The sequence below is a fragment of the Astatotilapia calliptera genome, chromosome 7 (genome assembly GCF_964374335.1).
Source record: "Astatotilapia calliptera chromosome 7, fAstCal68.1, whole genome shotgun sequence".
In the NCBI taxonomy this organism is placed as follows: Eukaryota; Metazoa; Chordata; class Actinopteri; order Cichliformes; family Cichlidae; genus Astatotilapia; species Astatotilapia calliptera.
The window spans coordinates 19,833,378-19,848,249 of record NC_137428.1 but is presented as its reverse complement, the minus strand read 5'-3'; the positions used below and the strand labels follow the sequence as shown (position 1 = coordinate 19,848,249).

Here is a 14,872-nt window from a genome sequence, read left to right as displayed (position 1 = left end):
AATCTCCAGAAATCCATGCTCTTGAGACTGTGCTGGGAGACCCAGCAAACGTTCTGGCAATGTTAAATGTTGAATTATCTGATCGTACTGCAACCTGTCCAGGTATAGCCTGTAATCTAAACTGTAATCTCTGTAGAGTATCATTTTGAAACTTCAAACATATGGGGGATGTCACAGTGACTATCATTTATACACAGTCTATGACTCAACTCCCAAACCGGACACTGCTACTTACGCTAAAGTGAAAACCATACACACAATAATTCCACTGTGCACTGTGATGGGCAAAAAGCACACTGAAGTCTGAATGACAAGAGATACCAAGGAGCTGTGGTAAAATACTTTTATTTAGCAGTAATCCATATCTGAAATATAGCATCCAAGCAAAACGGCTCTGACATATACAGAACTCAACTCACCATTCTCTCAAGTCATATATGCCTTTATTTATGTAAATATGTCGATTTATTTGCTCTTCTGTGTGTTGGCATGTGTGCATGTAGACACATGTAGTGTCTTTTTTTTATTTTCATCAATTACATTATAATAAAACTTTTAAATACAGGTCATAATAATTCTCTCGCTCTCTCTTTTTTTAAATGTCTCTGGATATAAAAGCTGGTGTTCTGACCCTCATTAGTCCAGTGATGATGATAAGTCCTATTTCTCTTTATCTCTTTGCCCATAAAACTCTGTTCATTACATCATTTATAAATATGCTCCATGGTATCTGCTATACTGCCGCTCGTGCTGTGCCCCTTAGCCGCTATATATTCTTTTTATATCTCCTAATTGCTTCCTAACCGTGAGTCATATTGTGGACTGAACTTTTACTTTTATTTGACTTCAGCACTTTTTACTTCCCTGCACCGGTGTCAGACCTGTGAGTGTTGAAGAGGCATTTTAAGAGCAGTAACAACATGTGCCTCCCAGTCAAACCATTATTTTAGACTCCAGCAGAAAAAGCTTAAATTGTAACCTTTGTAGCTCTTTCTCCACCCACAGTTGTACATTTGCATTTTAATCCACCCGTTCATTTAACATTTGTCCCTTTAAACAAATCTCTGCAGGTAATCTTTTTTTCTTTGTTTTTTTTTGTTTTTTTTAAGATCGTTACTCAGTGCATTATAGTATAAAAATGTCTCCATCCTCTCGGTGTTCAGAGGAACCAGAAGCACTTCTTCCGGTTCTTCTTGGTGGTGGCAGGGGGTCGCACTGGTTGTGGGGAGTCCTGTTGGTGAGGTGTTGTGGGCTGGGGTGTGGGTGTCTGTGGCGAGCCTTCTGGAGGGTCGCCCACCTTCCACGTGCGTACAACCTGCCCTTCCTGCAGGCGAAAGTCATGCTCTACACTGGAGATAGAAAGGGAAACAGAGGCAGTTCAGAAAAGTGTCCATAATTCACATTTAGACCTGCAATAACTGACTTGATGGCCATGTGGGGGCAGCAGAAACAACCAGTGAACGCAACATATGACCTCTAAAGTTGGCTGCACGACCTTGATGGCAGTTATTTGGAAACAATACATTAAGCTGAAACTCACTTGCTGAGGTTTCATAAAGCAGAGGGGAGCTTGCCCCGCCCCCCCCATGGGCTCGACCAAATGTGTTGTGCTAAATTACACAACTGGTACTTAAACCTGCTTTAAACAGCGTGATTTACCGGAAAGAACGCGTACGACAGAGCATCAAACTGAAGCAAGAAGGAGATAATGAGACCCACATCTACAACTTCCTCGCAGACAATAATGACTCTGTTGACAAAGTGAATCAAGCGCTAAAATGCTGAGGATGGCAGAAATGTCGCAGCACCAGCACTGATCCCCAGGACTGCAGTTGACACGCGCTCCAAAGGAAAAGTCAGCAAAGGTGCATTGTCAGTCACATTCAGGTCACATGACCGCGCAGCTCAGGGGCTTGACCGCGAGAATGAGACGTGAACTCTGATGCACCTCTGCAGAACTGTAAAGGTAAAGGTAAGCAATAATAAATGAATGCATGCGCAATAAAGGAATAAGGACAATATTTGCTTACTGAATTACTTTTGTCAGCAGTTACATGTTGGGTAAGCATTTCCCCAATGAACTGATTCTTTCCCCCCTCTCTCTTCTCTTCTCTTTTCTTTTTTTCCCCCCATTTTACTTTGCTGCTATTCTTGCTTATTATGCAGTGGCCTAGTTAGATGGTGTTTCTCATCACAGCACAGATGCTGGAAATAAAGAGGACTCCCTCATACATGTGGATACGATGAGAGAAGTGCTGCAGAGGAAGTGAGGAGCACTGAGCTCAGCAGCAGCAGCAGAGGCAGGAACAGCACCAGCAAGGCCAGGAGTTTCCAGGCACGAACAAAGAGGGCTATTGCATTCATATCCATCTGGCTTTGTAACTACCGCAGTCACTCAGCCACTCCACTCTGGATGGCCCACTGGTATTCTAATGCACAGACACAAAAAAAGAAAACAAAAAAAAGCCCCAAAATACAAATGAAACATCAAACTCCAGACAGGAGCACAGCGCAGGTAACGGGTGGGAGTGTGTAAAAAGAGCAGTGAAGAGGATTTCTTCCCTCGTCGATATTTACAGCAGGTAAAAAAAAAAAGTCACTTCAACTAAAGCCCTCTGCGACAGTTGGGACTGCTTCACAGCTGGAAACAAACCTCCAGAGCTGTGTAAAATGAGCCACTAGTCAGTAGAAAAGTACGAGATGGAGACTATGTCTCTATCTGTCTCTGCCAGTTTTTATTGCCCTAAAATGAACAGAGTAAATAAAACGTCTCCCTGTTTGTACCAACATACAGCTCGGCTCCCCTATAGAGCTCCCCAGTGGCTCTTGTCTTGCTTCTGCTGTGTTCCTTTCTTGTTTAAATGAATAGCCTCGGTCCACGGTTCTGCGTGATCAAGGCGCATCGTAGGGAACTGTCCACCCTCAACCTTAATTACTGTATCTGCACACTGAGCCCACAAACTGTGGCAGGCAGGAAGCTCTTTCTCCGTGCTCCTCTTCTGTCCTCCGCTCACGTCTTTGCAAATTTTTAGCTGGAGGCTGCGCCCCGCCACACCTCCAGCCCGTGGGCAATTAGGTGCGTTTTACACACCGTACGATGATGGCCACGCTTTTGAAGCAGAGCGGCAGACTGTGAGCAGAGCTGAGGGTGTTCTTATAGTTGTGGAACTGTAAGCGATAATGTGCGTGCGCAGCCACACTTGAATTTAAAGTGTCAGGAATGATGGTGATGATCAGATCTGATCAGCTTTATGGTGGTAATCACCCACATCTGAGCTCGCCACAATCTCTGGACATTTACAAAAAGATGAGAGAAGAAGCAGATTTACATATGGATGCAGTGATTTCACAGGGCATATAAAATTAGTACATAGCACTGGTCGGTATAATTGTATTACATAGATACACAAAAAATGTGTTATTCAGTAATGAATAAAGGAAAGTCTTCTTTAATATACATATACGTGAGTTAAGTAAAGAACGGTTTCATGTTTTAGTTCTTTGGGCTCTGTTCTCTAGCACATTCCTTCTGAAATACAATAATACAGCATCATAAGTGCCGTGTTTCAGCTTTAATTTGTGAAGGTTCACATCAGACAGTCTTTGTTCCAGGCTCTTACTTTCTTTTTTCCAGCCTGACCTTTTTGTTGACCAGAGGTGTCCATGTCTGTTGTGAAACCTCGTAGGCTGTCTTCTTTTGATCATTTCCAGATAATGCGTGACTCACTGTGCAGTCATAAAGGGCTTGTGCTAATGATTCTCTGTTTTTGCTTTTTGCAAATTTGTTTTTTTTTATGTTTTAAAGTCTCAATTTTATTTTTATTTGCATGGTCAGTTGAGTACTTCTTATACAATAACAATCATAGTCTTGCCTCTAACTTTGTCTCCAAACAACCTGAGCTGTCCCTCTGATGTACTCATTTCTAATTTTGTCCCTCTTGGTCATTCCCAACAAAAAATCTCCAAACCATATATCATAGCAGCTCTCACTATGTGAGATCTACAGTTTTGGTTATTCTTTTATCACTTTGGCGGTGTGTTTGAAATCATTATCATACTGAAAATTGAAGATGTTGCTAATCAGACACTTGCACAATGCATCACGGATCAAAAACCATATTGCATTGATAATTCCATACATTTTGACAAGATCCCCAATGCAACTAGCTGAAGTGGAAGCCCAAACCATGACACAGCCTCCACCGTGTTTTGCAGATAGCAATAGAAACTCATTGCTATACCTTTCTCTACATGTTGACTGGATTAAAAAAAGATCAAATTCTGATTCATAACTCTGAGACCCATTGACACTTCTTTTCAGCCCAGTTCTTGTGTAATTTGGCATGCCTCAGCCTTTCCCCTTCCTTAAGAATGGCTTCCTGAAAGCCACATTACTGCTGAGACCATTTCTGCTGAGGCTTCAGCAGAAGGATCAACTGAAGGGCCCGATGCATCTCTTCAGGTCAGGTCTTTGCTGGATTTTTTTCTGATTTCTTAAAGACATGGCTTCTTTTGCTGTCCACTTGAGGGCAAAGTTTAAGGACAAACTGAACCTTATGCGACGTTTTTGGATGATAGCTATATCATATCATGTACATATATATACACACACACACACACACACACACACACACACACACACACACATATACATATATATATATATACATATATATATACATATATATATACATATATATATATATATATATACATATATATATATATATATATATATATATATATATATATATATATATATATATATATATATATATATATATATATATATATATATATATATGTGAGTGTGAGAGGTTATTTGTCTCTATGTCTTAGCCCTGCGACAGACTGATAACCTAGAGGTGTACCCAACCACTCAACTTTTGGCAGCTGGGATAGGCTCCTGCACTCATGGAGACCCTTAAACTGGATATGGAGTTAAGTCATTGTCTAAGGAGCATCTAAAGAAAGAAAAGCTTCTGAAGTTCTTTAAGTTTCCTTGAAGACTTTTCACCTCTCATCCAAGAAGCTTCTTCAGTTCCAAGAGCAATGAATGTAATGACATTTATTAGTGACTGAAACAACAGACATCCGAGTTTCTGTGTCAACATCAAAACCCGTCGAAAGTCTACTGAGATCACGTAAAAAATATGATATTTCACATTGTTAAAGTGTAAGTATGCCGTTCATTCCCACTGAGTGACCTTACTTTGCACATGCTGGTCCAATCCTAACAGATTTATTGTAGAAACTGCCTTTTATAATCATTCAGTTTGGGAGACAGTGACCTTGCCAAAGAGCACTACCACAGCGCATCTCTACAGGGGATTGAATCAGCATATTTGTAGTTACAGAATTCAAGGTTGTTTCCATCAACTACTTGAAAAATTAACAGCAAATTAAGTAGAATGATTAAAATGCTCTTAACAATTTTATTAACACTATCAGACTATCAGTCGGATGAAATTCCAGTTGGAAAAGAAGACGATGCTTGGCTGCGTGTTTGACACTTTCTGTAAATGAGTGTGTTACGGAGTCAGGTTGAATATGATTAAAAAAACTGACAAGGTAAAAATAATATTTTATAACCACAATTTAAAAAAAAAAAAAATAGGCATAGAGATTGGACACTACTTCATCTCTTTTTCATCCTTCCATCTATAAAACATTCATTCAAGTGCACCAGCAGGAGATCATCATTCCTTCTCTATCTCTCCTCTGTGGTTTTGCTGAGTAGTGGTGGAGAGACATTGGGCAGAAATATAGCAGCGTAAAGGCAATCAACTCGAAATATCTTTGCAATTTTCGCTCCCATGTCCTGAATATCCCTCAAGAAAAAAGAAAGAAAAAGCCCCGAACATTTCCTTACGACAGGGTTTGATGAACAGGCAGTCTCTGTGTGAGAGCCAAGTGTTGAGCCACCGCACCCACAGATGCAAAACAAAAGATAAACGTATATGCACACACACATATACACTCTTACAAAACCTTGATACGCACAGATAATCTGTAATATTAGTACTCAGGAGAACAGGCTGCACCATGAGGTAATATTGTTCTGAGATGGCCTCATCATCTGCTTTGCTGTCACAGAGTGTCCCAAACTGTGGTCGTTTACTTTTAAAGGCGCCTCTTTTCCTTTTGGATTAACATTCAGATTGAACTGACTTGGTAATGGGATATAAACAGACAGAGTGTTAGGAGTGTCCAAGGCAGTTGTTTGAATCTAGCATTTCATTCTCCCTTAAGGTGGTAATTTATCCAGCCTGGTGTGATTTGTTGAGCACGTCTATTTTAGTAAACCATTAACTATGATGAGGGATCTTGAATTCAATCTTTCCCAGACACTGACCCATGTACTGCTGCTTGTATATGTATATACTTTTACAATATTGTGTTTGACCCATGTTTCTGGTGTAACTACACCACATGTCTGTTTTGGTTTTTCTCTTGAAGCAGAGAGTAACGTAATGCTTATAATTAATATAGGAACTAGAGGTGTATTAAATGGGAATATTCAGCACTGAGCAATACTGTACAAGTCATTCAAGATCTTCGAGTCAAATGAACGACAAGCACGAGTATCTAGGATCATCACTTAGAAATACTGCATAGAAAGTGCAACTGAATTTTTTCAAGGCTGTAATAAGTAAGTAAGCAAATAAGTAATAATAACAATATGATGATGAATGAATGAATATTCTTTATTGTCATTGTCACAGGTACAATGAAATTGAAAGATGTCTCTGGTCAGTGCAACATCACAAAAGATAAATACTTAAAAACTATAATTAAATACTTAAAAACTATAATGATAGGATATAAAAGATAGAAATACATATAAAATACAGTATTCTCATACCGTAGATACACCCAAGCAATCCAGGCCTAAGGCCCCATACAGACACTCAACATACGACCTAGTTGATATATCACTCAAACAATCAATCACTCAATCAATTTGTTAGCGCATCCAACAAAACATGTCTGAAAGCCTTCCAACATCAAGGGCACAAATGACAACAGGGGCAATGAAAGTCATCTACTTTTAGTAGCATTGAGACATGATATTGCAATTGGGTAGAAACTGTGTTTGAGTCTGTTAGTCCTTGTGTATGTTGTTCTATACCGTTTACCTGAAGGCAGCAGTTCGAACATGGAGTGTCCAGGGTGTGAGGTGTCCTTTATGATGTTATGGGCTCTTTTGAGGCAGCGGGAACTGTGTAGGTCTTTCAGTTTGAGGAGAGGGCAGCCGATTGTCCTTTGGGCAGCGTTGATTACTCCCTGGAGTGCTTTCCTCTGAGCCACTGTGCAGCTAGCGTACCATATGCCTATGCAGTACGTTAGTATGCTTTCGATGGAGGCTCTGTAGAAAGACACCAGCAGTCTCTGTGTGATGTTGTTCTTCCTAAGCACTCTCAGAAAGTACAGTCTCTGTTGTGTCTTTTTCAGTAGCTCAGAGGTATTCACACTCCAGGATAGGTTTCCCTCTATGCTGACTCCCAAGAAGCGGAAGTCTGCCACCCTCTCCACACAGTCGTCGCTGATGATTAGTGGTTGGATTTCTGTCTTGTGTCTTCTGTAGTCAATTATGAGTTCTTTGGTCTTTTTCGTGTTTAGGAGAAGGTTGTTATCCTTGCACCATGAAGACAGCCGCTCCACCTCATCTCTGTAGGCAGACTCATCTCCCCCAGATATGAGCCCCACCACAGTAGTGTCATCTGCGAACTTTACAATGGCGTTGCTCTGGTGGGCGGGGGTGCAGTCGTGTATATAAAGCGAGTAGAGCAGTGGACTAAGCACGCAGCCCTGTGGCGACCCAGTGCTTAGATTTAGGGCTGGAGATGTGTAACGTCCCACTCTCACTCTCTGTCTGCGGTCGGTGAGGAAGCTATTGATCCACTTACAGGTGCTGTGAGGAAGCCCTAGGTCTTTTAGCTTGGCGTCCAGTTTGTATGGAAGAATGGTGTTAAATGCCGAGCTATAATCCACAAAGAGCATACGCACATAGCTTCCTTGCCTCTCCAGATGTGTTAATGCTACATTGAGTGCTGTTGCTATGGCGTCCTCTGTCGATCGGTTTGCTCTGTAGGCAAACTGGTGTGGGTCAAGGCTGCTGGGTAGGGCTGCTGTAATGTGGTAACGCACAAGTTTCTCAAAGCACTTCATCACCACCGGGGTTAGTGCCACTGGTCTATAGTCATTTAGGCTAGAGATATGAGATTTCTTGGGCAAGGGTATTATGGTGGAGGTCTTGAGGCAGGGTGGGACGTTTGACTGTTCAAGGGATTGGTTAAAAATCCTGGTGAAAATATAGGCAAGCTGGTCTGCGCAGTCTCTCAGCACACGTCCTGGTACGCCAGGTTTTTTAGCGGATGATCTAATGTTACTGGCGATGGGGCCGATGTCAGTGCCAAACACTAGATCCTAAGTTTTACTACAACTGAGATGGATGAAATCTGAATACAACCAATTAGCAATGGCAGAGAAGCATTAATTGAAGTAGGAAAGGCTGTTTCTGTTGTTGGGCTAAACAGAAAAAGCATAACGGTGTATCATCTGCATAGAAATAGTAGGCATAGAAAGAACAGGTGATACCTTTAAATCTATTTAATAGATGGCCCAAAGGTAACACATATAAACAAAAAAGAATTAAGCTCTGATGAGGACAGCAGATGAGGATGAAGGATGTGTCCCACAAGTATGATGAAAACTATTTGAGACCAGTCAGTAGGAAGTCAATAGTGAAGTTTACTTAAATAGTACTTTACAATATAAAATAAGATACAACAAATACAAGTGTAAAAATATGCCTAACAAGCTCTGATCAGCTGACCTTTCAGACCTCATGGTTACATACAGATGTAGCAGCTCACCAGTATAGGTGGGCATCTGACCAGTGATCACCAGCGTTCTAGGACTATAGAAGCTTCCATGCTCAAATGTCGTCTTGGTACTGGATTTCTTCCACTAACATATGACTGTAAGTTAACTGTGTGGTTTGTATCCTTTCCAGGATAAACCATGCCTCTGGCCCCTTAACAGGCAGGATGATCTACAGCCCAGTTGTGAGCAAGGCTGTGGCGATAACTCATGTTTAAAAACAAAAGCTTGATTAGTTATCATCACAGATGCTCATCACCTCCACGTATTTGGATTTTGAGTCAAATTTGCCAGAACGAAAACAGACATAAACAAATACAACATAACAGCATTATTTCTATTGTTTTCAAATTCTCTAGAGATATTACAGTGGAGTATTTTGACCATGATCATCGTGATGTGAAAATCTGATATCGCAATCTCTGCACATGCAGACAGACAAACACATAAACACCTGCCAAAATACTGCAAACCATTCCTCACCACAGCAGGTGTCTCCGTGACCACATGACCCCCTCGCCCCCTTCCCCCAACCACCACAGAGAGAGAGAGAGAGAGGGAGAGAAGCAGGTTTGTAAGCTGAAAACAATACACAACTACATGAACACAGCTGGTGATAGCACCAGGACTCTACAGTCACGCTATCCACAACGAAAGGCCGCACTATCTTTTGAACAACAGAAAATTTGAGTCAAATGCTATGAACAGCTTGCTATAATGATAACAATTTGTGGATTGTTTTTAAATGCTATTGTTTCTGTGAAGGCCCTTGTATTTTGAGTTTAGAAAGCTATTGTAGAAAAAAACAAAGTAAATAAAGTTTATTAATCTGAAGTCTTATTTTTGAAATAGCTTTTTTTTTGTAGGGGGCGTTCAAGAAACATTAGGTTTACAGTGGTCCCTCGCTATAATGCGGTTCACGTTAAGCAGCCTCGCTGTTTCGCGGCTTTTTTTTGGTGCAATTTTGCATGCTTTTTTTTTTTTTTTTAAACAGCGCATTGTGTTCTGCATTGTGATTGGCTGTAAACCATTGTCAATCACCTCGTGCCGTGTCTCCTGTACACTACAGAATGCATTCAGCTTGTCAAATTTATCTAAGTCTTCGATCGATAGCCGTGTGACTCTGAAGTGCTGTACTGTATGTTTGTAAGTTTTCTCCAACAATACCCATTTATATGGGTATACCCAACACCCATTTCCCCGACAAATGTCGATGAAACATTTTGCACAGCTGCCTTTGGTTTTATTCTATAATACTGGACTTATTTCTCTATGAAGGTTTGAACTTTTAGAGTTTAAACCATAGAGAAAAATGTGAAAATGTCCAAGCCTGTTGGAGAAAAGTTTATAAAGTGTGTAGTGAGGGGTTTTACAGCCATAAAACATCTATAATAATTGTAAAAAAAATAAAGTTGGCCACTTAGCGGATTTCACTTATCGCGGGTTATTTTTAGAACCTAACTCCCGCAATGAACGAGGGACCACTGTACTTACATTTTTATTCATCTTGATGGGGTTTTAATTGTACTGAAATACCTTTGTTGTAAGTATTAATGAAATTATGCACCATGCATTTGTCATTTTGATTTTACACATTAATTAAGCAACAGCCAAAAGACAGACATGAGGCAGGATTCACATGGACATATTCCCAGCAAACATGGGTGAAACCCCAACATCATGTCCTTCGTCAAAACTGGACACAAAACAATAAAAAAACGGAACTATAGATGGACAAGTGTTGGGAAAATACAAGTTGTGTCAGACTGTCTCTCATAAAGTGAGAAAAATAGATCAGATTATTGCAAAATAAAGGAAGTAATGCATTAGTACTTTTTAACAACAAATCTGGTTGCTGACTGCTTGTGAAGGCGACGTCTTGGCTAGCTAGGTGTGTGTTTGTTCCTATAGAACAAGCTGATTATTCACCGCAATGATCAACTTCTTTGACATTTTGATGCTGAACTACAAAGGCAACCACATCGCTCTCTTAGGATATTTGTATAACATTGATTTGGTGGTGCTTCAGCTGAAATACTGATCTTCTCTTGACTTGTTCACAATAAAGCCTTACTTAAGGCACATGCCGCGGCTAACTCCTCTCCCATCCCAGAATTTCTGCAACTTCCATTCACCTCCCACCGCTGGCCACCCTTCAAACTGCTCAGCCATCGCTGGATCTGCCCTGTTGGACTTCAATTTTATCCGACCTCTCCGGTGTGCTCGCCGCTTCTGACCTGGATTGGGACCTCTGGGACTCGCGCTCAACGCAGGCACCTAAGTACGCTGAGACGCGCCTCTGTCGAGGACAAGGAGACTAAGAGCGGGATGGCATTGTTAAACACAAGATCATTGGTGAATAAAACCTCCCTCCTCCCTTTGCTTGCTTTCTTACAGATACTGTAAGTAATCTAGGTGTTTGCCTGGATAGTTCACTTTAGCTGCATAAACAGGTTTCCTCAGTGGTTAAATCTGGCTTCTTCCAATTGCGCCAAATTTCAAAGGTCAAACACTTAATACCGTACAACGATCTCGAAAAACTGATACACGCCTTTGTGACCTCCAGATTAGATTATTGTAACTCGCTCTACCCTGGACTCCAGCTTGCTCACCCCCACCGATTACAGCTCGTTCAGAATGCTGCGGCTCGTCTCCTAACCGGAACTAGAAAGTTTGACTCTATTACTCCAGTGCTCTCTGACTTACATTGGCTGCCTATTAAATTTCGTATTGATTTTAAAGTTCTGCTGCTTACTTTCAAATGCCTAAATAACCTTGCCCCTGACTATCTCATCGGCCTCCTCAGTCTCTATACCCCCAGCCGTTCTTTACGATCATCTGGTCAGTTACTTCTGGCCCAGCCCAGGCACCGTCGTGCCTTTGCCTCTGTAGCACCAAACCTCTGGAATAGTCTTCCTGCTACCATTCGTGCCTCTGACTCTATTCAATCCTTTAAAGCACGCTTGAAAACGTACCTATTCAACCTGGCTTTTCCGACTCGCTAATTCTCACCGCTCATTAATTGCTTTATCGCTACTCATTTCTCTGGATAATCATGATTTCTCCCTATCTCTACACTACTTATGCTTTTGTTTGTTCTCTGTTTCCTCTATTTTACCTTGTTTTAACGACTTACTGTTCAGTGTAATCATTTACCGTTATTCCTCCCTGTGAAGCACTTTGGTGTACCCCCTGGTTTTAAACATGCTATATAAATAAAATTGTAATGTATTGTAGTGGTTATTAGTACTATCATTAGTATTATTGACCAGTTAGCCTACATTTGTAGACTAATTGCACTGTATTGTTCAAAACTGGCTGTGAGAAAAGCAGTACTATAGTTCCAAAAAGCTATCCTTACATTTATGCTTTATTTGTCTATAACTGGTACACACAATAATTTGAACCACGTATCTGCATTCACACCTTTCTCACAAGTGCAGCTAATTGAGTATGATGACATTAATATAAATTGAACATAGTACATATACAGACACTGGTTTGGTTTAGAGAGTGTCGCATTTCAATCCATAGCTCCTCTGAAGTCAGTCTCTGCATCTCAAGACATGTAATAGGGAAAATTTAAGAAATGTCTGGCATTTGAAAACAACATCTTCAAATAAGTATCTTGGGATGGAGCACTTTGAAACTAAATAAGAGCTTCAAATAATTAAGTAATGATCATGAGAAATTGTTTTACATCTAAAGATAATGAGACAATTAAGATGAGAGCTCAAGCATGACAAGCATGACTGCCAGGTTACAACCAAGTTTTGTTGTTGTCGTCAGATTCACTTTATTGACAGCTGGATGAAACATGTTTCCTCTGGAGGCCTGAACTGGGGTTGATCCCAGTGTAATCACAAAGCTATCCGAGGAGTTTTTGTATTGGACAGAAACACAGTGACACCAGTAAGTTACAGACCTTAATTTATCAAACTCAAAGAGGTCTGGAAGAAATCTAATTAAAAATCTGAAGATACAGCAGGCTTCACTAACAAGATAGCCGACTCGGGCAAGAACCAGCTGAGACGGATGCCTACAGCAGACTGAGACTGGCTCACTGAAAGGAGACTGTGTGACTGAACAAGAAATGAAAGACACTGGATACATGAATAATACCTCAGGGACACATCATCACAGATTTATGCTGTCCATGATAGGGTTTGACTCTATAATTATGCTAATCATAGGATGCTAAATGTCTAAACGCACGCCATCAGCACTGAGATCACTTTACAGCAAAAAACGTCTTTGCAAACGACAGAGCAATATGATGTATTGAAGCTATTTGTATTTGGATATGAATGTGACTTTTTTCAAGGTCGGCACATTTGGCTGCATAACTAAGTGCTGAAGTTCTTGGCAGCAATTCAGAATAAACAAAGGCAAACCTGTTGTTGATGTTTTAACCTTGTGCAACTTTAACATAATTCTCTATCCTCTCTATAGCTTTTCTTTCACAACTCAAATAATGAATACCCAATATTTACATTTTTATAGCAATTACCCACACAGATTTGACTAATGTGACCTTATTAGAGACCGCTGGCACTTTCAAAAGTGCTTTGTTTTTCAAAAATCAACACACAGCTAATCCCAGTGAGAAAAAAGGACCCATCTCACCTTGTTTGTATTTCGCTTCATGTGCATGAATAAGTAACATAAACTGTTTTTTATTAAAAAGATGAGATAAAGTGTAAACATCTAAAATGTTTAAGTTGTTGGGTTTTTTTTAAAATCCACTGCATCTGCATGGTGTTTTAAATAAAGAGCAAGTCAGGTTAAGATTGATTGGTCAGGAAGCATAAGCTAGGGATGAAGAAATGAAAGCAGCTGCTGCCCAGGAGCTTACAGAGTTAGCCTCTATCAGCTTAAGACTTGACCCGCTACTGTAGTCTAAGTCTTAGTGCTTTGTTTACTCTGTAGAGTTCATTGTACCATGGGATGATGGTGTACAAAGTGTATAAATGAGACAAAGCTTTACATACACTAAACCATCAGCCAAGAGTGAGGCTGGCTGTCCTTTGCATTCATGGTCTGCTCTGTGGGAAAAGAGCTGCTTGCTGTGAATTCACATTCATTACTGAATTACTTTGGGAGGTCACTGTGCATGCATGCTGCTATCACCTAACTGCCTCTGTCATGAGCTGTTTTGAGCAACTCGATTATTAAATGTAGCATAACAGAGGAGGTGAACTGTAAACCAACACAGCCACCTTACAGGCAAAATGAAATGACACCAGAATTTGCTCTTTATAGAAAATGAAATTAAGTTACGCTAACTGATCCATCGTGCCTATAGATGTTATAACGTAGCCATCGCTATGTTACCCAATGGTTTGTGAAGGCCTGTTTTGAAAGTTTGAGATGAGTGTTTTCAACAACAACACTGGTGTTTTGAAACCAATTAATTATTGGCTAACAAAATTGAATTAATGTTTTATTCACTATGATGTGAAACTGATTGACCAAACTCATCAGGAAGGTCTTTACAGAGGTCAGGGCAGAAGATGTTTCCCCAGAGACAGCTGTCGTGCTCTGATAACTTTTACACATCCAGCTGATATATTCTTCAGAAACTCTTTGTTTACTCACTGAAAAACGAGTATTTGTAGCTGTGAATGCTCCTTACCATTTTCTAAAGACAAGAACAATGTCTGGTTCTGCTAAATCCACTACATATGTTGACCAGCTATAGTTGACAAGCAAATTACATTTAAAATTACACTTTCCTATAGCTTCTATGGGCTAAGTCACTCATTTTTGGTCACACCGAGTTAGAATTAGGTCTATTTTATAAATCTTGGTCATGCCATGCTTCGTTGTATGTATCCGCACATTCATTGACTAATTACTTGTCTGTGACAATCAAACCCACCCCCATTTGTCTCATCTCAGTTCGTGAGATTACAAAGCTGCACTTCAGAAACCAATGAGTGATGTCACAGCAGCTATATCCATCTTTTATACTTTCTATTCTTCC

The 14,872-nt window shown here is 40.4% G+C and overlaps 1 protein-coding gene across 4 annotated transcripts in view; it reads right to left on the bottom strand.

Moving 5' to 3' along the window:
• Nucleotides 1-329: 329 nt before the first annotated feature.
• Nucleotides 330-14,872, bottom strand: part of LOC113025579 (uncharacterized) — a 45,472-nt gene continuing 30,929 nt past the window's right edge. For all 4 annotated transcript variants that reach the window (XM_080303612.1, XM_026173480.2, XM_026173481.2 and 1 more), the window contains one exon: nt 330-1,349. In XM_080303612.1, the coding sequence (XP_080159738.1) occupies nt 1,160-1,349 (190 nt within the window). In that variant the 3' untranslated portion in view covers nt 330-1,159. The remainder of the gene's footprint in view (nt 1,350-14,872) is intronic.